The 24,470-nt window shown below is 42.4% G+C and overlaps 1 protein-coding gene across 2 annotated transcripts in view; it reads left to right on the top strand.

The window, feature by feature from the left end:
• Positions 1 to 24,470, top strand: part of MACROD2 (mono-ADP ribosylhydrolase 2) — a 1,360,465-nt gene that overhangs the window by 40,953 nt on the left and 1,295,042 nt on the right. For both annotated transcript variants that reach the window (XM_030557958.1, XM_030557957.1), the window contains exon 3: positions 18,690 to 18,797. In XM_030557958.1, coding sequence (XP_030413818.1) covers positions 18,690 to 18,797 — 108 coding nt within the window. The remainder of the gene's footprint in view (positions 1 to 18,689; positions 18,798 to 24,470) is intronic.

Raw genomic sequence — 24,470 nt, 5'->3', positions numbered from 1 at the left:
ATGGGGATAGGATAATTGTCATAGACTGCAAAAGTCCACATTCCTGACCAGCCTTTGTACTGGACAGGCAGTTCAGCTGTAGGCAAGTCTACAGCTTGTGACATGAAGGGGTAAATTGTCACTTTGGCCTTTGGGTTGATGAATTTGGGGTCAACGAAGGATTGGTGGATAGCTGACACTTGTGCCCCCGTGTCTCTCCACGCAGTAACCTTCTTTCCGTCCACTCTCAAATTTTCCCTTCGCTCCAAGGGTATTTGAGAGGCATCCGGGCCTGGGGATCTTTGGTGTGACGGTGGTGTAATGAATTGCACTCGCATGGTGTTCTTGGGACAGTTGGCCTTGATATGTCCCAGTTCATTACACTTAAAGCATCTTCCATCTGATGGGTCAGTGGGCCGAGGTGAGTTACTGGAGACTGGTGAGGTGGAAGAATAGGGCGTCTGTGGCTTTACTTGGGTTGTGTGTGGGGTCTTTGGCTGTTCTCGGTTGTAGGGTTTATGGTTGGTGTGCCCTCTGGGGTATTCGTTTCCCTTGATCGTAGCTTTTTTGCTTTCTGCCACTTCCATCCATCTGGCTCCAATCTCCCCCGCCTCAGCGAGATTTTGGGGTTTTCCATCTTGTATGTACCGTGTGATGTCCTCAGGAACACCATCCAAGAACTGCTCCATTTGTATGAGGAGGTGCAGTTCTTCCAAGGTTTTAACATTGTGTCCTGATATCCAGGCCTCATAATTTTTCCCAACGTAGTAGGCGTGGTTGGGAAATGACACCTCTGGTTTCCACTTTTGGGTTCTGAAACGCCGACGGGCATGATCCGGGGTGATCCCCATTCTGTATCTGGCCTTGGTTTGAAAAAGTTTATAGTTCATGTTCTCCTTAGGCATTTCAGCTGCCACCTCTGTTAAAGGTCCACTGAGCTGTGGCCTCAATTCTACCATGTACTGGTCTTCGGGGATGCTGTACCCAAGACAGGCTCTTTCAAAATTTTCCAAGAAGGCCTCGGTGTCATCACCTGCCTTGTAGGTGGGAAATTTCCTGTGCTGTGGAACGATAATTGGCGCAGGGTTGTTAGGGTTGGCTGTGTTTTGCTTAGCCTTTTCTAATTCCATGGCCTGTCGGTGGGCTTCCCTCTGGAGTTCCATCTCTTTTTGTTGTTTTTCCATGTCTCGGCGGTGGGCTACCTCTTCTTCTTGTAGTTTTCTGTGGTGGGCTGCATTTTTGGCTTCTTCTTGTTTTTGTGGCCTTTCCATCTCTTGTTTGTGAGTTGCCTCATCTCTGGTCATCTGTGCTCTGAGCAGTTCCATCAGTTTTTCCATTGCCTCGAGCTGTACTGCCTCTGGTTTTCGTGACATCGTGTTTTCTTGTGTTGGGGTGCCCTCAGGTGTTTATTGTCTGAACTGCAGGCTCTCTGTTGCCTCCTGAAGTCTGCCTAGCAACAGTGCTTATTTCCCTTTCTTCCTCTAGTGTAAACTAGAAAAACCACTTTATTTGCATGTATATAGTGCTGGTATTTGCCTCCTAATGGGAGTGCTATTGTGTCACAAAATACTCTTTTGTCACAGTTTAATGGCTCCTTGCTTAATATGCAAGCCAGAAACTTGCCAGAGAGAGCAGAAAAAAAAATTCTCTCTGGTTCCCTTTTAAAACCAAACTGTTTCTCTCTGCTAAAAAGCCCCTAGCAGAGAAAAGAAAAATATAATATTCCTACTGGCTTCTGGATTCTATCTCACCACTGCACACCATGTCAAACCTTTAGTCCCAGATTTGGACCTTAGCGTCCAAAATATGGGGGTTAGCATGAAAACCTCCAAGCTTAGTTACCAGCTTGGACCTGGTACTTGCTGCCACCACCCAAAAAATTAGAGTGTTTTGGGGCACTCTGGTCTCTCCGAAACCCTTCCCTGGGGACCCCAAGACCCAAACCCTTGAGTCTCACAACAACGGGAAATAAATCTTTTCCCTTCCCCCCTCCAGGTGCTCCTGGAGAGATACACAGACACAAGCTCTGTGAATCTAAACAGAGGGAGTCCACCCTCTGTAATTCCAATCCTGGAAACAAAAGCACTTTCCTCTTCACCCAGAGGGAATGCAAAGTCAGGCGAACAAATCCAACACACACAGATCTCCCTCTGACTTCTTCCTCCCACCAATTCCTTGGTGAGTACAGACTCAATTTCCCTGAAGTTTTCCAGTAAAGAAAAAACTCCAACAGGTCTCAAAAAGAAAGCTTTATATAAAAAAAAAGAAAGAAAAATACATACAAATGGTCTCTCTGTATTAAGGTGACAAATACAGGGTCAATTGCTTAAAAGAATATTGAATAAACAGCCTTATTCAAAAAGAATACAAATCAAAGCACTCCAGCAACTATAGACATGTAAATACATGATCTCTGTACTCACAACTTGGAAACAGAAGATTAGAGAGCAGGAAATAGAAATCACTCCTCATAGCTGAGAGAAAAGCAGGCAGACAGACAAAGACTCAGACACAAACTTCCCTCCACCCAGAGTTGAAAAAAAATCCTGTTTCCTGATTGGTCCTCTGGTCAGGTGCTTCAGGTGAAAGAGACATTAACCCTTAGCTATCTGTTCAGCACCATTAAGTATTCCCAATTTACAATACAAAAATTAAAAAGTGGCTGCTGAGTCACAAAATGCTGCTCAAAGGGCAGCTTGGTTTCTGGGAGATGGGATCCAAATAGTTCAGGGATATTTTAAATAGGCAGCTAGTAAGTATAAGTGAATATTGAAACTGCTAGTGGGGAAAAAGGCAAAACCTACCTTTTTTTGTCTATTCTTTTTTTTTCTTTTTTAGGAGCTATATTTTTATAGCTAAGCGCTATATTGTATAACCAAAGGAAAAGACATGATAGGCAAAAGATGTCGAAATTTGCATTAAAAGGCTTCATTTGCCTGAAGTGTAACAATAGCCTACTAGTGTGCATGCTCTTATTGCTTTGTTGGGCAAAAAATAAAATTTGCAAACTGACAACAGGAAGATGTTAAATGATAGTTTAATTCTTTCATTTCTATTAAGCAGTGCTGTCTAGTTAACAAGGTAAGTGTGCAGAATTTGACCCTGATGGACTCCCCTTCTGGGTGAAGAGAAAGAAACTCCTGTTTATTAACATGTTTGGTTGTCGCAATCAGCAGCACCTCTGTTTTGACAAACATTTGGAAAGGTACACACCAATTACTTGCCATGCAAGGAATTAAGTGCAGAAACAAGTTGGGGAGAATAAACATGGATTATATTTTCTTCTCTCCCCATCCACACCCACCAAAAACAAACATCAAAACTTACTTGCAAGTGTCTTCGATTCTGCAAACTAAATGCTGGAAACAGGATTTATAAGTCCTTGGATCTAATACCCAGTTGTTCACCTCTCTTCTGTAGATATGGGGCCCGCTTCAGTTCATCTGGTTGCCCTTTTGACTGGCCATTGGCCAAAATTTGGGGCTTTGCAGGATGGTTTCTCATATGGAGGAGAAAACCATGTCGTGGAGTCAGATTTTCCTACTTGGTTTATCCTTAAAATGTATTCTAGTCTCTTGTCTTTGCTGGCCAGTGGTTGGAACTAACAGCACCCAGGCACTTCGATTTCCTCCCTCCCACAAGGAGTTTCAGGTAAGGAATCCTTGCCAGTTCCAAGAACTAGCTATTCTGAGCATCAGCTCCTTTCCAGGGGCTCACAGACTCTGAGCCAAATGCATACTGCTTCCTTCCATAGACCACACACATGAGTTTTGACTGTTTAATTCCAGGCTTTGTTACGGCTCCCACCCCCTAAGTTTGACACCTAGGAAACCTGTTAGATGCACATACTTTTGCTTTGAACCGCATGTGCTTTCTAGGTGGGGCTCTTGGCCTCCAGGAAGTCTACAATCCCTCTTCATCCATGTTCCTTACTGGTGCGCTACTGTATGTGTGTACAATTATAGAATGCATCATTTCCTCTTCAAATGGAGCATGTTCAATCATGTAAAATATTGCCTTTTAATATCACTGTCAAACTTGAGAAGGAAGGAAAAACAAATTTTTTGGGAGGTACTCCGAGGTGGAAAGACAGAGATGCTCTACTGCAGAGGTGGGCAAACTATGGCCCGCGGGACCATCCTGCCCAGCCCCTGAGCTCCTGCCTTGGGAGGTTAGTCCCTGGCCCCACCCTTGCTTCCCCCCCCTTCCCCGCAGCCTCAGCTCGCCCCACTGCAGGCGCAATGCTCTGGGCAGTGGGGTTGTGAGCTCTTGCCGGGCAGCACAACTGCAGAGCCGCGACCTGATCCAGTGCTCTGTGCTGTGCAGTGGCGTGGCTGGCTCCAGCCAGGTGGCGCGGCTGGCTGTCCTGGTGCTCTGGGTGGGTGGCTGTAGGGCTGCCAGCCACCGGTGCTCCAGGCACCACGATAAGGGGACAGGGAGCAGGGGGGTTTGGATAGAGGACGGGGAGTTTGGGGTGGTGGGCGGGGGTGTGGATAGGGATCAGGGTGGTCAGAGGACAGGAAACGGGTTGAATGGGGGCAGGAGTCCCCTGGGGGAAGTCAGGAAGGGGGTTGGATGGGGTAGCGGGGGGCAGTCAGGGGCAGAGGTTCCAGGGTTGATCATGGAACAGGGAGGAAGGGGTGGTGGGAAGGGGCAGGAGTCCCGGTGGGGGGCAGTCAGGAAAGAGAGCAGGGGTTGGATGGGGCAGCGGGGGGCAGTCAGGGGCAAGGATTCCAGGGGGCAGTGAGGAGATGGGGAACAGGGGGGTTGGATGGAGTGAGAAGCAGGAGGGGTCGGATAGTGGGCAAGGTCCGGGGCATGCCTGGCTGTTTGCAGAGGCCCAGCCTCCCCTAACCAGCCCTTCATACAATTTCGGAAACCAGATGCAGCCCTCAGGCCAAAAAGTTTGCCCACCCCTGCTCTCCAGTGTGTAATCCCCAGGCACTTTTCCTTTCCCAGTACCAATCCCACTTCAGGGTTTTATATTTTAAAACTGTATGTAAGGTAGAACTTCTGTCTGATAGGAGAGGGGCAGCAGTTCTCTAGTAAGTGTGAGGTGTGTGTCAGGACTATTGCTAACGCACTAGAAATGTCACATTTTGATAGCTGTCAACATCTCCTTTTTTTGTTAGCAGACAATTTCAATATTGTCCTGTTTTCTATATAATCACCAGCTTTAAGTTTTTAAAAGGCTTTCTTAGTTTTTCTTCTTCCATTAAAAAGTTAGTTTATTTTTCTTAATTTTCCAGTGCATCTGGTATTTGCCTAAAGTTTCAGCTGAAAATGTCTTAGTGGGTAATATATCTGTCGTTACAGACGTTTTAAAATCATAAATCAGGTCGTGTGTCACCTGCCGCCACCCCCCTACTCCCCACACACATCATGGGATCAGCTTAAAAATCATGAGGTTTTTTTCCCCCCAATATACACTTTGGGTTCTTATTTATCTTGTGAGTATTGAGGCTGTGGTCTTTTACTGGGCCTGGGTTCCTTCACTGGGGTGTGCTAAGGCCCTGGTCTGAAGAACTTCACTGGGGTTTGCTGGGATCTGGGATTCTTCATGGGGTCTCTTACTGGAATGTGCTGGGTTCCTCACTAGGCTCTGGAGTTCTGCATTGAGGCAGGATGGACTCCCCTTCCTGAGCAGCTGTCTTCTCTCAAGTGTGGGGAACCGGCAGGTACTGCTCAGCAGCTGCTGAAGCAGCATCTATTTCCTTAATTTCTGCCAGGCAGGGAATGAACTTGTCAAGAGCCTCTCCTGCAGCTACCTAAAAGCAGTGGCTCCAGTTCTGGCAGTACTTCATTTGCTGGCAGCTGATGGGGAAAGCAGCTGCCTGCGTTTAGTGTCTTCTGTTGATCTTAGGCAGCTGAACAGCGGCAGTTTTGCACCACTGGCTCTAACTGAAAAGAATATAAAGTGAGCACTGTACACTCTCTGTTTTGTAGTTGAAATCAATATATTTGAAAAAGTAGAAAAACGTCCAAAAAGATTTAATAAGCAAAAGAATCCCAATTGAAATTTAACAGTGCAATTAATCACGATTAATTTTTGAGTTAATTGTGTGAGTTAATTGTGATTAATCAACAGCCCTAGTAAACACCTTTCTCCTTTTCCAAAGGTACTAATGAAAATAATTAGACAAATTAACAACTATGAGGGTCTCATTCAGTGTTCAGTAAGGAATTACCAAGTATAATAATACACAGTTGAAAAAAAATCAAAAGCTGAAAAACATTCACAAACCAGTGTAGGTTGCTAAGTTGTTACTATCTTGCAGCACTTACAGTAATAAGTAGAGGGCTTCTGTCTGGTGAAGACCTGGCTTACTTCCTCCGAGGAGCTGGTTTGTTGACTCCTAAGAAGCAGAATGAATCTCGAATCTTTTAAAGACTGCAAGTCTTCTTGAGGATACACAATGAACAGATCACAACCCTGAAACGAGGTTCTCCTTCAGTCTTGGCAAAGATGTTTTTCTACTTTTTCAAATATATTGATTTCAATTACAGAACAAAAAACAAAGTGTACAGTGCTCACTTTATATTATTTTTATTACAAATATTTGCACTGTAAAAATGATAAAATAAATAGTATTTTTCAATTCACCTCATACAAGTATTGTAGTGCAATCTCTTTATTGTGAAAGTGCAACTTACAAATCTAGGGTTTTTGTTACAAAGCTCCACTCAAAAACAAAAGAATGTAAAACTTTAGAGGCTACAAGTCCACTCAGTCCTACTTCTTGTTCACCCAGACTCTAAGAGAAGCAAGTTTCATTTACATTTATGGGAGATACTCCTGCCTGCTTCTTAATTACAAAGTCACCTGAAAGTGAGAACAGAAATTCTGCAGAGAAACATCCAAAAATATTTAATAAATTCTATTGTTTAACAGTGCAATTAATCACGATTAATTTTTTAATTGCTTGACAGCCCTAGTGTTTACAGATTTGGTAACTAGTTATGAAGGAAGATTAGCTTTAAACAGCAACTGCTGTTGCTCAAGGTTCATCTCTTGAGAATGGAAGTAGGGATATTTCAGTAATAGAGCAAGAAATAACTTCATTACACTTGAAGCGGATGGTAAATCCTTCACTGATTTGATTTAATTAACATAATATATACACTCACATTGTTGTTTTGCATAATAACATGAAGTCTGAGAACCTGTTGGCCTGTTCTTACTGAGCTCCAGAGAATATTTTATTTCAGTATGCCAGATTTCATATCTTGAAGACAACATACATTTCTCGCTGACATAAGGAATCTAGGACTAGGTTCATCAACTGCTAGGGATTCTGGCTAAGTGGTTCTCCGGTTGAACAAACCACTGTGTGCAGACAGTGACCATTAGTGCGCTAAAAGCAGAAACAAAGATGAAATGGAAGGGAGCTGTTTGTGGCAGCAGGGCTTGATTCTGTGGAGTCTTAGCTGAAGTTTCTGCAAGTGACTTACGTGTGTTCAGTTTTTGACACCTTTTCTCAAGGTAAGCAGGAATTATGTACATCTTGTAAACTGGTTATAGAAGTAGAAAATACCCTGAGACTGTCATCAATCCTCCTCCATTAGGAAACCAACTAACTACAAAGCCCCGAAGTCTAATGCTGGGCAAAGGAGCAACAACACTTATAATGGGTAATATTTAACAGGAGAAAATGAATAGACTTATTGTCTTTGTCATCTTTTTGTTGAGTGCTTTGAGGTCTGAATGAGACTTACTGTTTTCCAAGCTTTTTCATTGCTGTTAAACATCCTTCTGTGAAAAGGCAGTAAGTGAAAAAGCTGTAACATTATCTTTTGTAAAAGCACAAAAGCTGCATTTAACAGGTGAATTTGTTGAAAACTGAACTAAGGCATTACTATTCTGCAGATAAAATAAAATTCTTTTAAGGTTTAAATATGAATAACTATTTCCTTTAAAATGTCTTTTTCTTACATAACTCTTAAGTCCAGAAAAAGAGATCAGCTCATAAGACGAAAGTGTTGTAGTTGAGTTTTCTGGTTAACTTTCCAAAAAAAGCCTGTTTGTTGAGACAAAGGAGTTCAGCCAAGAGGTAACATGGTAGTTCACTGCTAAAGTACCTGGCACTCAAATAAAAATAGAAAGATTCATTAATATGTCCTGCTGTTACCTATTTCAAGCACCAGTTCATTATGTTTTGTGAAGCATAGCCAGGAAAAAAAAAAATTAAAAGCCATAGTGGGATGATTATTTTCTTGTGAATAGCTCTGTGTGCTAGACAAATGATAAAATGTAATTTCATTTTCCTTCTAGGACACTATTAATGTCAGTTCTATAATTTATAATTTGTGATCCAATGATAGGCTCCTGCAGCATGTAGGATAGCTGAACTGTAGGGAATAGTGAGACACTTAAAACAGCCTTTCACGGGTTGATAAGCATAGCATTAAAAGACTGACTAAGCTCCTGCCACTAAGGCCTGGTCTACACTAGGCGTTTAAACCAATTTTAGCAGCGTTAAACTGATTTAGCGCTGTACCGGTCCACACTACGAGGCCCTTTATATCGATAGAAAGGGCTCTTTAAATCGGTTTCTGTACTCCTCCCCGACGAGAGGAGTAGCGCTAAAATCAGTATTACCGTATCGGATTAGGGTTAGTGTGGCCACAAATCGACGGCATTGGCCTCCGGGTGGTATCCCACAGTGCACCACTGTGACTGCTCTGGACAGCAATCTGAACTCGGATGCAGTGGCCAGGTAAAGAGGAAAAGCCCCGCGAAATTTTGATTTTCATTTCCTGTTTACCCAGCGTGGAGCTCTGATCAGCACGGGTGGCGATGCAGTCCCAAATCCAAAAAGAGCTCCAGCATGGACCATACGGGAGATACTGGATCTGATCGCTGTATGGGGAAACAAATCTGTTCTATCAAAGCTCTGTTACAGAAAACGAAATGCCAAAGCATTTGAAAAAAAAATCTGCAGGCTACACAGTGCTGCGTGACAAGTGTAACGGGAAGCCAGAGACTCAAATGGACGCTCATGGAGGGAGGGAGGGGGTACTGAGGACTCCAGCTATCCCACAGTCCCCAGCAGTCTCCGAAAAGTATTTGCATTCTTGACTGAGCTCCCAATGCCTGTAGGTTCAAAAACATTGTCCGGCGTGGTTCAGGGAATAGCTCGTCAATTTACTCTCCCCCCCCCACATGAAAGAAAAGGGAAAGAAATCATTTCTTGACTTCTTTCAATGTCACCCTATGTCTACTGAATGCTGCTAGTAGACGCGATGCTGCCGCAGTGAAGAGCAGTATCCGCTCCTCTCCTCTCCCCTCCCCGGTGGCAGACGGTGCAGTAGGACTGCTAGCCGTCCTTCTTATCAACCCGTGAGTGCTCCTGGCTGGCTTCAGGCGAGGCTGGCCGTGGGTGCCTGGGTGAAAATAGGAATGATTCTCGGTCATTCCCAGTAGATGGGACAGAACGGCTGATAACTGTCCTCACCATAGCAACTAGAGGCTGAGTTCCATCAGCCCCCACCCTTTCCTGTGTAAAGAAAAGATTCTGTCCTGCCTGGACTGTCATAGCAGCGCATGCTGGGCTCCTCTCCCCCGCACCACTTAATGTCCTGCCTGTAGTGTCATAGCAGTGGGAGGCTGCCTCCCCCTCATTTTATCTCACTAATAAGTCACTATTTCTTATTCCTGCATTCTTTATAACTTCATGACACAAATGGGGGGGACGCTCCCATGGTAGCCCAGGAAGGTTGGGGGAGGAGTGAAGCAACGGGTGGGGTTGTTGCAGTGGCACCCCCTGTGAATGGCATGTAGCTCATCATTTCTGCGGGATTTGAAAGGGAGCAGCTGTGCTCTCTGATACACTGGTTTTCTAGTACACTTGCCCCATATTCTAGGCAGGACTGACTCTATTTTTAGAAACCATAAAGGAGGGATTGACTCGGGATTGAGTCATTACCAGTTTTGCCTTTGTGCCCCCGGCCGATCTCAGCCAGGGGCACCCATGATAGCAGCAGTCAGTACAGAAGGACAGATAACCATCATCTCATTGCCAATTTACACCGACAGCAGACGGTACAGAACGACTGATAACCGTCTCTGCTATCATGCAAAAGCAAATGAATACTGCTGTGTAGTGCTGGAGCATCGCCTCTGTCTGCGGCATCCAGTACACATACGGTGACTGTAAAAAAAAAAAAAAAAAAAAAAGCTGAACGGGCTCCATGGTTGCCATGCTATGGCGTCTGCCAGGGCAATCCAGGGAAAAAGGGCACGAAATGATTGTCTGCCGTTGCTTTCCCGGAGGAAGGAATGACTGACGACATTTACCCAGAACCACCCGCGACAATGATTTTTGCCCCATAGGCACTGGGCTCTCAACCCAGAATTCTAAGGGGCGGGAGAGACTGCGGGAGCTATGGGATAGCTACGGAATAACTAACCACAGTGCAACGCTCTGGACATCGACGCTAGCCTCAGACCATGGATGCACACCGCCGAATTAATGTGCTTAGTGTGGCCACATGCACTCGACTTTATACAATCTATTTCATAAAACCGGTTTATGTAAAATCAGAATAATCCCATAGTGTAGCCATACCGTTACACAAACTTGCCACATGTAACTTCAAGTCATTCTTTATTTGGCTCACTAGGAAATTCAAAATTAGGTATGTTTCTTACGCTAGTAGCAGTATAGAACCATGCAGGACTTTTTTCCTTCAGTTCAGAAGCTAGTGACATCAGAAGTGAATTGCTGTATTTTGTCATTTTTGGTTCTCTTCATTCAGTTTTTTTAACAGGGAAGGGGCTAGACATTAAGTTCTATGGACCTATTGTATTAATTTCCAGTCAAGTTTTTTTTTTTTTTTAAGATTCCCGTGTGCATCAAATTTATTATCTTTAGCTAGTTTCCTGCTAGTGAACAGTATCTTGAGCCAGGATGCACGATGTTCTTTAGAAGTTTGCAGTGAAGCCAAAGAATAACAGTCAACAATTTTTAAAAAACCTGCTGGTACTATGGGTGTGACCTTGAATTTTATTTACTGGTCCCTGTCACTTGCTACAGATCCATCACCTAAATTAATATCCTTGTTTATATGACAGTTATCAGCAACCAACTCCAGTGGGTACTAGTTGTAACTTACTTTGCAAAAGAAAGCACAACATTCATCTTTATAATAGGACAATAGTTAAATATTTGAGATTATCATCAGTCTGATACTCAACCTCATAGACTTTAGGGTCAGAAGGGACCAATATGATCATCTAGTCTGATCTCCTACACAATGCAGGCCACAAAATCCTACCCATCCACTTCTATAACAAACCCCTAACCTATGTCTGAGTTATTGAAGTCTTCAATTGTGGTTTGAAGACCTCAAGCTGCAGAGAATCCACCAGCAAGTGACCCATGCCCCACGCTGCAGAGGAAGGCGAAAAACCTCCAGGGCCTCTGCCAATCTGCCCCGGAGGAAAATTCCTTCCCGACCCCAAATATGGCGATCAGCTAAACCCTGAGCATGTGGGCAAGACTCACCAGCCAGCACTCAGGAAAGAATTCTCTGCAGTAACTCAGATCCCATCCCATCTAACATCCCATCACAGACCACTGGGCATACTTACCTGCTGATAATCAAAGATCAATTGCCAAAATTAAGCTAGCCCATCATACCATCCCTTCCATAAACTTATCAAGCTTAGTCTTGAAGCCAGATATGTCTTTTGCCCCCACTACTCCCCTTGGAAGGCTGTTCCAGAACTTCACTCCTCTAATGGTTAGAAACGTTCATCTAATTTCAAGTCTAAACTTCCTAGTGTCCAGTTTATACCTATTTGTTCTTGTGTCTACATTGGTACTAAGCTTAAATAATTCCTCTTGATAACCTATTGATAGTGCTGTATGGATTTTCTTGGGTTTGAGTAAGACCTTGAACAATGTCCTGGTGACAGTTGCCCTAGGTACAAAACCACAATTGAAAACAAAAGTCAGTTGTCTGAGACAAATGTACAGATGAATTAAATGTGTTGGTGGCTTAAATTATGCAAAAATGTCATATTGACATACTTTGCAATATCTCTTTTGCTGAAAGTGGCATTGATACAATCAGATCTGTGCACTACCAGTGTGAGTGAACACTATGTAGCATTACATTTATGTAATCTAGTTATCTTAAATGCATTACTACTTAATACACTTTTGTTTACACATAGTTTAGTGCAGGGGTTGGCAGTCTTTCAGAATTAGTGTGCGGAGTCTTCATTTATTTACTCTAATTTAAGGTTTCGAGTGCCAGTAATACATTTTAACGTTTTTAGAAGGTATCTTTCTATAAGTCTATAATGTATAACTAAACTATTGTTGTACGTAAAGTAAATAGAGATTTTAAAATGTTTAAGAAGCTTCATTTAAAACTAAATTAAAATGCAGAGCCCCCTGGACCAGTAGCCAGGATCTGGGCTGTGTGAGTGCCACTGAAAATCAGCTCGAGTGCCACCTTCGGCATGTGTGCCATAGGTTACCTACCCCTGGTTTAGTGTAAAAGGTGAAGCAGTAGTGACACCTGTAGGTTGTCTCAGTTTTTTGGTTGCTTAAGACAGAGAGCCATACCTAGTCATTTTAGCACCCGGGGCGAGTAAGCATATATGTGCCCCATAGAGGTGATGTGTGTTTGGGGGGGATACATGGGGTCACATACTCTGCCCAGATTGCTGCCTTCCATTTAGCACAGAGGTTTTCAAACTATGGGGGCACACCTCACAGTTTGAAAACCATTGGCTCCTAACAGGAGGCGATGGTTTTCAGTGGATCAGAAGCTGGAGGGAGCTGCCCAGCCCCCTCAGGCCTCTGGCTCTCTGCTGTGGGAGTTGGGGTGCTGGCTTACTGGCTGGAAGCCCTCCCTGCCCTGAGCCAAGCCTCCTCTGCATAGCTGGGTCCCCAGGCAGGGTGGGGAACACAGCTCCGAGCTGTGCTGCATAGCCGGGTCCCCAGGCAGGGCGAGGAGCTCGGAGCTGTGCCCCTGACAGGCTCTTGCCTCTCCCTTGAAGGAGACTGACACCAGCACACGATGCCCAGTAGAGCCCAGCTGCCAGAAGCAGAGCTGCAAGGGTCTTGGGGAGCATCTCATGGCAAGTGGGCTCTGTACGCAGGGGCCAGCTCAATGGGGCATCACAGCTGGCACCAGGCTCCTTCAGGGGAGAGGCAATAGTGTGACGGGGCATACCATGGAGTGTGCAGAGGCAATCCAGCTTGGGCAGCAGGGCAGGGAGGGCTGCCCTGCAGCCAGACAGCACCTTGCTCCCACAGCATGGAGAGCCAGGAGCCCAAGTAGGCTGGGCGATTCCCACTAGCTTCCGATCGACTGGCATCTGGCAGTTCAGGTTTGGAAGAAGTATAGAATTTGCCAAAATTTGCCTTTGGGACATGCTCAAAATAGCTTGTTAGATACTTTAGTTGTTTTCTGAATATACTCACACACTTTCATAAAGCACTTTGAGAATCAAACATGAATAATCATTTTGTATATTGAAAATATTAAGAAACCAATAGCATGCAAGAGTCCTAATGCCGTCACTTGCTGTTCCCACTAAACAACGCTGTCTTCACCAAGCCAAGGATATAATATAGGAATGCTGATCCCTCAGCATTCTGTTGTTGTCCAGTATAACCTACTGGCAAAGTAGATGTTGTCCACCTCTAGTGGGTTGGGCTCCCACGGGATAATAGCAGTAGTAGGCTATCAGCTAGTGACATTCCTGAAGTATGAAAACGTCAGTGGAAAATAATCAGCTGTTTTGTAACTCTCCAGAATTATTTTAGACTCTATCTTTAAAGGGAAGACTTCAAAGGAGCATGTTGCTGCTTTAGATGAGTTGAAGAGCTTTTCTGAATCATCTTGTGGATCTCAGCCCAGCCCCTGCTGCCTCAAACTATCACTTAATACAATTCCTCACAATGCTGAATCATAAAGCAACCACCTGTGTTAGCTAACGGGGGTTGAATTCCATCCCAGCTGCTTTCCTTTAAAGAGTCAGAAGCAGTTATCCTCAGGAGAACAAGTAAACCTAGTGGGGCAGCGCTGCTCCATCGCCAGTCAAGATGCTTCAGTTTCACAATCAGCCTGAAAAAGTCCGAAGTTATGTACCAGCACCAGGCCACCAGCATCACGAGCCCCATGATCCCATCAACACAATTGACAGCAAACCCTCAACTCGTTCAGGAAATTCTGCTGCCTGGGTAGCATACTTTCCAGCAATGCCAGATTGTATGATAAGATCATTCAGTACTTGGCAGAGGCCAGTTTGGCATTTGGCAGGCACACCAACAGGCTCTGGAGGTGGTGTGGAGTCTGCCACAGAATTAAGATAAAAATCTATTGTGCTGTTGTACTCACCTCACTCCTTTATGGCTGTGAGACATGGATACTCTACCAACATCACATCAAGCAGCTGGAGAGCTTCCATCTTTGCTACTTAAGATCCATGTGCAACATCAAGTGGCAGGACAGGATCCCCAATACTGACGTCCATGGGAGGTGGCAAATCCCCATCTAGAGCATGCTCATCAGCGCTCAACTTTACTTGTTGGACATGTGTACTGAAAGCAGTGCTGTACAGCCAGCTGAGCACAGGAATGCATTTTAAGGTCGACACATCTTTAGACACCTTGAGGGCCATCCTCAGAGAATTCAAGATAGACCTTAGAACCTGGGAGCTTGTTGCACTGGACAGATTCAGATGGAGAGGTCTGTGTCATGAGGCCATGCCCACTCTTAAGGAGCGGTATGTGAGATCTCTGCAGGAGAAGAGAGCATATCTTAAGACCAGTGCCTCAAACCTTTTTCCCAACAATGACTACACTTGAAAGATATGCAGTCACATTTGCAAATCCAAGATCGGATTTGCTTCTCACATGAGAATCCATGGAAACAAACCCAGAACTCATGTCCATGCTAGCTGAATGCTTATCCACTGAAGTGACGGGAGAATCCAACAGTCATTGATCAAAAGTGAAGATTGTGGTCTAAGGACTGTGGGATGAACGTTTGGAAGGGAGATAGCTATGTGCATTGAAAAATGGATTTAGATAATGGCTGGATGTGTATGGCTCTTGAACAAATACCAGCACCATCCATCCCCTAAATGCTTGTCAGAGTTTTTCACTGATGATGTCAACAAATTCTGAACTTTGTTCTTACAAATGTTTATGGCTCTAGATGGTGCTTCTCCCAAAGTTTGAATAAGCAAAGAGTTGCTTTGTCTTCAGACTGAAGCTCCTGGTCTAAAGCAGAGCTAATGAGATTATATTTTTTTGGTCACCTGCATAGTAGAAGAAATATCAACTCTTCAAGCACAAATCAAAGCAAAACTAAGTACTGCAAGGATTGGTAAATAGGTTGAAAGGAAAGTGTGCCAAATGTGCCAGAATCTTACACATTTCTCTCATTATTCCCACTAAATCTTCCCTTTAGCTTTTTGTAATGAAGGATTTAATTTCATTGAGGTTTGAAAATGCCTTCTCATTAAATTGTCAGTTTGACAGTTCAGTTTCACTTATGACTTGATGTGGGCTTGAATCCAAGCCCAAAGAGGAATAACTACTATAATGCGCTGAAAACTTACTCTAAAAATGTCATCTTAGTACTGTAATTATGACACAAACTCCCACAGTACAGGAATGAACATATGTTTGGTTTACTGTTTAAAACATGACTTAACGTATGTACTGATAAATTACTGACAGATCTGGCAGCTGCCTTTTATACTCTAAAACTGAGATGAACTGGCAACATATATAATCAGAAGGCACAATGAGTTTCCCCCCTCCTACTCTAAGTTTACAAAAAATGTTTAAACTGTAAGTGTGTAAAGCCTAATGGGCATGTAATCTCTTGCCCTTAGTGATTTAGACCATTTGGACCATATCTGGTTGCTACCTGCAGTTTTAGATTTATTCACAATCATTGCCCATCAACAGCTCAAGCACCTTGGGCCCTACAGATAGGGGATGGCTCCAGGAAGTGTTGCCTCTCCCTGGAGGAGCCCGGTGCCAGCTGGCAAAAGTGCACTGGGGCACGGCTTGAATCTGTGCCACCTGCCCTGCCTGGGGAGCCCCCGGCCATGCAGAGGCGGTCCAGCTTGGGAGAAAGGGCAAGGAGCGCTGCCAGGTAGGCAGCCAGCCAGCACCCCAGCTCCCACAGTGCAGAAAGCAAGGGGCCTGAGCACGCCATGTGGCTCCCACCAGCTTCTGATCTGTTGGTTCCTGGCAGGAGACAACGGTTTTCAAACTGTGAGGCATGTTGCCACTGTTTGAAAACCTCTGTGCTAAATGGAAGGCAGAAATCTGGGGGTGGGGGCACGTGACTCCATGTGCCCCCCTACACTGCTCCATTTTTTCACCCCCACTGTTTTGTGCCCTGGGTGGCTGGTCCGCTTGCTCCGCACTGGTTACACCCTGATGTAATGATGGGGTTCTATGTGCCCAGGGTGTCTGGGCTAATTGTATGACCCTTGCAAACTAATCGTATTTGTTTTTTATGATGGACTTGTTTAGGCTTTTCTTAGGCTTTCTTTTTGTATCATTTCTTTTATCCTTGTTTGCTTCTTACCTAAAGGCTGGAGTTCATGTAGCTGTTCTAGTAGTTAAGAGGAGCTTTATTAACTAATGCTGCAATTAAGATTCCCCTCATTGTCCCACCCCCTTCCCCAGCATGTATGTTTTTGGTTGTGTGTGTGATTTGTTGCTTTTTGTGCCATGGCTGTTACCAAATAGACATACATGAAAACAAATTCTAAAAATGTTTACATACAGAGTTTTTTCTCAACGTATTCAGATATGGAATCATAAAAATGTAGGGCTGGAAAGGACTTCCAGAGATCAAGTCCAACCCCTGTGTTTAGGTTTACTTGGTCCTATCTCCAATGTTTCTGACAGTATTTTGTCCAACCTTTTCTTAAAAACCTCCAGTGATGGGGATTCCACAATTTCCCTTGGAAGCCTATTCCAAAACTTGACTTCCCTTATATTTACAAAGTTTTTCCCTAATAGCTAACCTAAATCTCACTTGTCACAGATTAAGCCCATTTTACTACTTGTCCTACTTTTGGTGGACAGGAACAATTGGTCACCACCCTCTTTACAACAGCCCTTAACATATTTGAAAACGGTTATTAGGTCCCTGCTTAGCCTTTTTTTTTTTAAAAAAATTTTTTTGAAGACTTTCCCCAGTATTTTTAACCTTTCCTCATGGGTCAGGTTTTCTAAACCTTGCATTGTTTTTGATGCTGTCCTCTGGACACTTTCCAGTATGTCCACATTTTTCCAACAAAAAAAAAATGTGGCACCCAGAATTGAACCCTGTACTCCAGTGGAGGCTTCACCAGTGCTGAGTAGGTGAGACAAATACCTCCAATGTCTTTCTTATGACACTCCTGTTAATACACCTCAGAAAGACATTAGCTGTTTTCTCGACTACATAATTGACTCCTAAGCCATTTTGTGATCCACTGTAACCCCAAGACTATTTTTAGCAGCACTACCACCTAGCCAGTTCTTACCTATTATTGTAATTGTGCATTTCATTTTTTTTCCTTCTTAAGTGTAGTGCTTTGCATTTGTCTCTATTGAATTCCATTTCTTTGGATTGCAGACCAATTCTCCAATTGTTAAGGTCATTTTGAATTCTAATTCTGTTCTGTAAGTGCTTTCAACTCCTCACAGCCTGGTGTCATTTGCAGATTTCATAAGCATACTCTCCACTCCATTATCTAAGTCATTAATGAAAATATTGATTAGTCTGGGATCCAGGAGAACCCTCTGAGGGACCCTGCTAGAAATACCCTCCCAGTCTGACAGTAAACCATTGATAACTGTCTTTAAGTATGTTTTTTCAACCAATTATGCACCCGCCTCTCAGTAATCTTATCATCTTTCCCTAGCTTGCTTATGAGAATGTCATTTGGGACTGTGAAGCCTTATTAAAATATTTCCTCTCAACTCCCCCCTCACCCCAATCCACTAGGTCAATAGCCCTGTCAAAGAAGGAAATTAGGTTGGTTTGGCCTGATTTATTTTTGACATTCATTCTGGCTATTCTGTATAACCTATTATCCTTTAGGTGCTTACAAATTGACTAATAATTTATTGACATTTAAGGGGCTTTGTTTTTAAGCAAAAACTTCCAAAACATAAGTTAGTGTAATTAGTACAGTAGCTATCAAGAGCTTGTGTCCCTTTTTGGGCTATCAGTGCCCTCTAGGGGTAAAACTGAAAATTGTCAAAACTACATTTTCTCAAGAATAACCACATAGTTAAGGTTAAGATTTAGTCAGTTATTTTTAGTAAAAGTCACTGACAGGTCTGGGGTAACAAAATTTGACCCATTGGTGACTTTTACTGAAAATAATGAGGAGAGAGAGAGAGTGGGAGGGGGAGGAATGATACCTGGATCCCCATAGAGATGGGGAGGGGGCTGACAGTCCCAGCCCCACTGCCATGGGGGGAAAAGGAGGGCACAGTTCTGGCTCCAGCCCCTGCCAAGGCTGCAGGGTGGGGGCACACGAGTGGCTCCAGCTGCAGGGGCTGTGCGCACAGATGATAATTAGATATTATGTTAAGCTGACAGTGGTAGTGTAATGGAATCCTTTACTGAATCTTGTCTCCATGTTTTAAACTTCTAATGCAAGATGTTACAATTGTTCATATTCTGATCATTCATAATTTCCCCCCTTTTTTGGTTTGCAGATGAAAACACTAAGGAAGCTTTGCAGGTGAAGAAAAGTCTGAGTGAGAAGGTTTCTCTCTACAGAGGTGACATTACATTGCTTGAGATTGATGCTATAGTTAATGCAGGTAAGTAATCTTTTAATGTGGTTATATTTAGAAACTTGCAGTATTATTTACAGTTCTGGAGGAAAAAAGATATATAACATGACTACATTATCTGGAAACCATAACACATAGAAACTGCTGCTCATAAAGTTTGCAATCTGTGTACAGCAGATAATTCCATTCTGTGTGCCATTATTGTTAAGACTTTTGTAAAAGCACAAACTATGCATTGGGTGTACGATATAAGATCACTCATCTCTATTTTTTTATTAATTTGGAGAATTTGCACTTTGTGGCAAAACACTAAAATTAGATGTTAGAGATTAGACTACTGTAATATGATGTACCTGAGGCTGAAGAATGCAGCAGGTGATTTATTTTAAAAGTATTTCACTGGGAGATGAGAATTTTGGGAACTGCATTAACTTCTTGCTGAGTTTTATATATACCTTAAAGTTTTGGTGTTAACACATAAAGTCCTGAATGGCTCACTTGAGGGACCATCTATCTCCCTATACTGTACTGCCAGGTTGCATTCAACAGAGACTCTGGAGCTGTTTTGAGAGAGGGAGCTGCTAGCAGCACATTCTCCATGAAAGAAGGCCCTATTACTTAGGCATTCATTCCCCTCCATGGTAGGAAATAGCCAGAATGTCTTGACCTTTGGTGGCCTTTGTACTGTGCCAACAATTTGTTTAGGCATTTGGAGAGAGTTGTGGAACTATTTTTCACAGTGGAGTATCTTTGTTGTAGTTATTGGGTGTAACAGACGTAATTTAAGAGCGCTGAGTTACTTGGAAGTTGTTCTTGTGGTATTGTCTATTTAAATGTTGCAGGAATACACAGAGCCCGACAAAAGTTTTTGTATTGTATAAAGAAATAACATTAGGGGTTTTTTTTGTTAGCATTAAGTCTTTTTTAAAATTTAACCTCACAAAAAATGTTGTGGGAGCAGGTTGGATTCTCATAAAGATTTAAAACAGCTGATATGGAAGGAGCTAAATGAAAGAAGAAAGAATGTATTAATCCAAGGTATTGAATATCTGTAAAATACTTATGCAAATAATTATGACAAAGTGTGAATTATACTGAATGGCAAAGTGTTGTTAAATTTTAGTAGACTATTTTAAATAGATAGTGTCTGTGAAAAACATGTTGATGTTTCTCAATGCTGTTTCTTACATACAGTGCATAAAATTTTAAATCATGAGGGGAGGGGAAGAATTATTTTTGGTTTATTTCTTTCCAGATCCCAATCTGTGGTGTTACTCCAAGCATTGCAGCTAAATGCAAGGTGGAACAATTGCTAAACAATCTGTTTAATTGTTAGGTTGAACTAGCAGAATTTCCTGAACTAGCAGAATTTCATTAGAATTTGTGACTCTATGGGAAAAAATCCATGAAACCATGTTGCATTAAACTTGCAATTGTTAGTTGAGCTGTAAATACAATTTTGTTTTTAATCCTGTATTTTACTATTGAAGCCATGGGTGGCAGGTAAAGCCTCCCCTGGGGGAGGCTAGCTGCTGCTCTCAGCCCCCCGGCATGGCCACAGCCGGGATGGACGGGAGTGAGTGCTGAGAGCTCAGTCAGGGTCATGGAAGTGGGGGAGAGGCCAGGACTGAGAGCTTGAGACTGCAGTGGAACCCCTCCTCTGCCCCTTTCTGCCCCCTCAGCCCTGAGATGGGAAAAACTCTGTGCCCCTGCCATGGCCCCGGGCCGCAGCAGGAAGCCAGAGCTCCTCTAGCCACAGGGCCATGGCAGGGGAAGATGTTTCCAGGAGTCTCAAATTGGCTAGTGCTCATGGGCCTGTGTCACTGCACTGTCCCTCTCCTGTTAGCATGAGGTTGGCAGAGGCTTAGGCTCCCCAAGCCTCCATTACTCGCCGCCCATGGCTGAAGCAACATTAATGGCTCCTTGTTATTTAGGACATGCAGTTTATCTCAATGCAACAAAACATTCTGTTCATTATCTTGCTCTGTCTCTGTTATATTTAGAAGTAGGTAACTTGGAGGGAAGCTGTTTTTCTACTTCCTTCACATGGGCACAAGATGATATACATTGGCGTTCCATTTGTATTTTACTTGGTCTTTACTGAAACCCTCAGAATAACTGAGTAATGCTTGAAAAGGAAGCTGCCAGATATGGTGTTTTTGTTCTTATAATTTGTATCTCTCTTGCTTGGAGACAAAAGACTGCAGCTGGCTGAATTTTTTTGACTCTTTTTCATAAAGGCTTTTTATCATTTTGAGGGAAATTTTTTTTTGCAACTTTAAAATTTTATGGTCTTCAATTAAATTGGATAAATATTTGTGTTTTTCTTTGTTTTTTGGCTTACCAGTTTTCCTCCCTCCACACCTTTCCCTATCTTCCTTGCCTTTCATGCCCCCTTTTTGTTATAAAGGGGAGGGGAAATGAGACAGGTTGACTGGTGTGGAAGAAAGAAACAGGAGGGGGAACCGAAGAAATCAGAGAAACTTTAAACCAAAATTGTTCTGAATAAGAGAAAAATGACTTCCTTTTGAAACCTGCAGAATGAAAATGAATTTGCAATTTGGATTTTTTTTGTGAATCACTTTTTTTTCGCAACCAGGTCTGCTAAAAACCCAGTCTACTCCTATCATTTTCCTTCCCAAAACTTGCGATGATTATTTCTCATCTAAGAAACTGCAACATGATTACAATCTGAAAGATAAAGTATTTACACTCAACCATTGCTAATAAAAATATAAGAAAACTGTCATAGTAATGTAAAGGAAATGTTAAAATCTTTCTCCCTGGATAATACTTCACTAGCAATTACCAGGGCTTTGTGTATTCTGTGGTCACAGATTTTTGGAAAGTGATGGTGCAGTAAATTCTAATTTTTTTTCAGTTTTTTTTTTTTCAAAAAAAGTTTCTAACCCTTATGATTGCAGTAAAAAGCTTCTCTTTTCTACTTTATTCACATTTAAATAATTTGAGGGCTGGAGAAAATGCCTTGAAGTGAGACACACAAAGAGCTCTCTATCTGTTGAGTTTATCAAAAAGAAGATTGAAGTGACGTAATTAGTATAAAAGTTCCTTCATAGTCATGGAGAGGTAAGACCACCTCTAAAGGGCTCTTTAATCTAGTGGAGAAAATCATAACAAGAACCTATTGCTGGAAGCTGAAGCCAGACAAATACAAATTAAAAATAAGACACAGATTGTTAACAGTGGGGTGGTTACCATTGGAACAAACTACCAAGGACTGTCTTTTTTGATGCCATCAGATGAAGACTGATGCCTTTCTGGAAGCTGTGTTATCCAAACACAAGCTGTACTTTAGGATTATAGGGTTCAGAATAACTGGATAGATTAAATTTAATGGCCTATGATATAGAGGAGGTCAGAGTAGATGATCTAACTGTCCCTTCTGGCCATAGACACTATGAATCTATAAAAAGGTGCAGCTTTGCTGTCCTGAGACTGTAGGCAGCCTGAAAATGTTTGGAAGCTGTATATTGTTCTGTTTAATCTTAAGGAGTTTAGCTCTGAAACCTAATAAATTTTAAAACTTCACTGCTGATTATAATGAGCAATGATATCCAGGTGATGTCCCACAGTTCCAAATTTTCTTTCTCTTTTCCCCACGTATCGAGTCTTCTTTACACATTTCTCCCTAGCAAATTTTATGTTGCAGATCTATATTGTCAGTACTAAAATATTTTGCAATTTCAAAACTGGAACTGAAAGGAGAGCATGAAATAAACTGAATTAATACAATTTATTTGTTCTTTTTTCCACATTTATTTTATTGAAAATCTTAATTTGAATTAAGCTGCCACAGAGTTTCCACTCTGCTGCCACAGTTTGCCATAGAATTTGCTACAGAAAACATATGTTGTAGGATCAATCCAGGTGGACTATATTACATCATGAAGTTAATTTAGAAGTTTAGGAAACAGAAACAAACCAAACCAACGATCATGTCTCAGCTTATGTGAAAAGTGCCGCATGCTATTCTAGTGTAGGATACTCATTCACTTGGCAAAACTGTGCCAATGTTTTAAGAAAAAACAGACCAAAAAAAAAATTAAAACCTAAGAATAGTGATCTGGAAATAAAACCTAAAATATTCAGTGACAGGGAATGTGGAAACAGCCAGGTGAAGCAATAGGAACCCCTTTAGTAGTGTCACTCACTTGCTTTTTGTTGAGAACTCTCCTTAAGACTAATTGGAGAAAAATTTTAAATATCATCACTTAATTGTTGAAGTAGTTCTGACTGATACTGGCCATATGGCCAATTGCCTGTAGCTTTAACTCCAGCCTGTAGAGTTGCTGGATAATGTATGCTGCCAGTAAGGGCTGTCAGCTTGTCTCACCCCACCATCTAGTCTGTGTGGCCTCAATTTCGCAGCGGGCTGAGCACCTTGACCCTTGATCCTTCAAAGCATTAAGCACCTATTTTACTTTAAGCACCAGTAGCCCCTGTGAAGTGAAGCATGTGCTGTTTGCTGGATTGAGGGCAAAATGCTCAGCATCTTTCAAGATCAAGCCTTTTATCTCTGTGAGCAGAATGTAAACTTCATCCCTTCCTCACTCCATGTATGTAAGAGTCCCTGCCTGTGTCTCCTTCCTTTCTGCCCTCTCATCTGAAAATAGGAGCATTTTAAAATAGAGCCACAACACAGAAAAGCATTTCCTCTGTGAACTCTCTGCAGCCCTTTCTGATCCATTGGTGGAATTACAAGCACTGGCAAAGTGACTGTATTCAAAGGCTGGTGATTTATCATCCAGTCACACCATATGCTTTTAAGAGTGTGAGAAAAATCTGGCAGCTTTTCGCCAGATCGCTTTCCCAATGAAGTTCAGGGAAGAAAATGTTTTTGATATTCATTTACACAAAAGTTCTAAGTTTAAGTGATTAAGTCAAAATTTCTTTGTGCCTGGACATGGGAAAACTGTAGCTTTTTTTCACTTTTTCTAGTTTACAGATTAAAGGTTTTTAATCACATACAGTAGAACCTCAGAGTTGTGAATACCAGAATTATGAACTGACAGGTAAACCACACACCTCATTTGGAACCAGAAGTACACAATCAGGCAGCAGCAGAGGCTGAAAAAAAAAAAAAAAAGGCAAATAAAGTATAGTATGGTGTTAAGTGTAAACGACTGGGGAAAAAAAAGATTTGACAAGGTAAGGAAAATATTTCTATGCTTGTTTCATTTAAATGAAGATGGTTAAAAACGCCATTTTTCTTCTGCATAGTAAAGTTTCAAACCTGTGTTTGAAAGAATAACCATAACGTTTTGTTCAGAGTTACGAATAACCTCCATTCCCCAGGTGTTTGTAACTCCTGAGGTTCTACTGTACATGGACTTTTTGTATTTTATTTAAGTGTAATCACAAAAGATGTTACGAGTGTTCAAAAGTGTTCTAAAATGCTTTTGCCTGCAAAAAACTTCAATATAAACAGATGCTCAGTTTAACCTTAGTTAAACAAGGAAATCTGTTCTCACTCTCATTATCTCTATTTGAGTTCTCTTGTGTATATTTACTTTTATATGTTCCATTGTTTATTAAAGGAGTCACAAAAGTTGATGAGGCTACAAAATCGAATTAACCATTTGAATACTGTCCAACATATGAGTTACTCGGGGCCAAACTCAAAAGAAGTTGTATTCATGTTCATGAAGTGCCAGCCCTAAAAAACACTACTGAAAACAG

The sequence above is a fragment of the Gopherus evgoodei genome, chromosome 3 (genome assembly GCF_007399415.2).
Source record: "Gopherus evgoodei ecotype Sinaloan lineage chromosome 3, rGopEvg1_v1.p, whole genome shotgun sequence".
In the NCBI taxonomy this organism is placed as follows: domain Eukaryota; kingdom Metazoa; phylum Chordata; order Testudines; family Testudinidae; genus Gopherus; species Gopherus evgoodei.
This window is presented reverse-complemented; position numbering and strand designations above follow the sequence as displayed.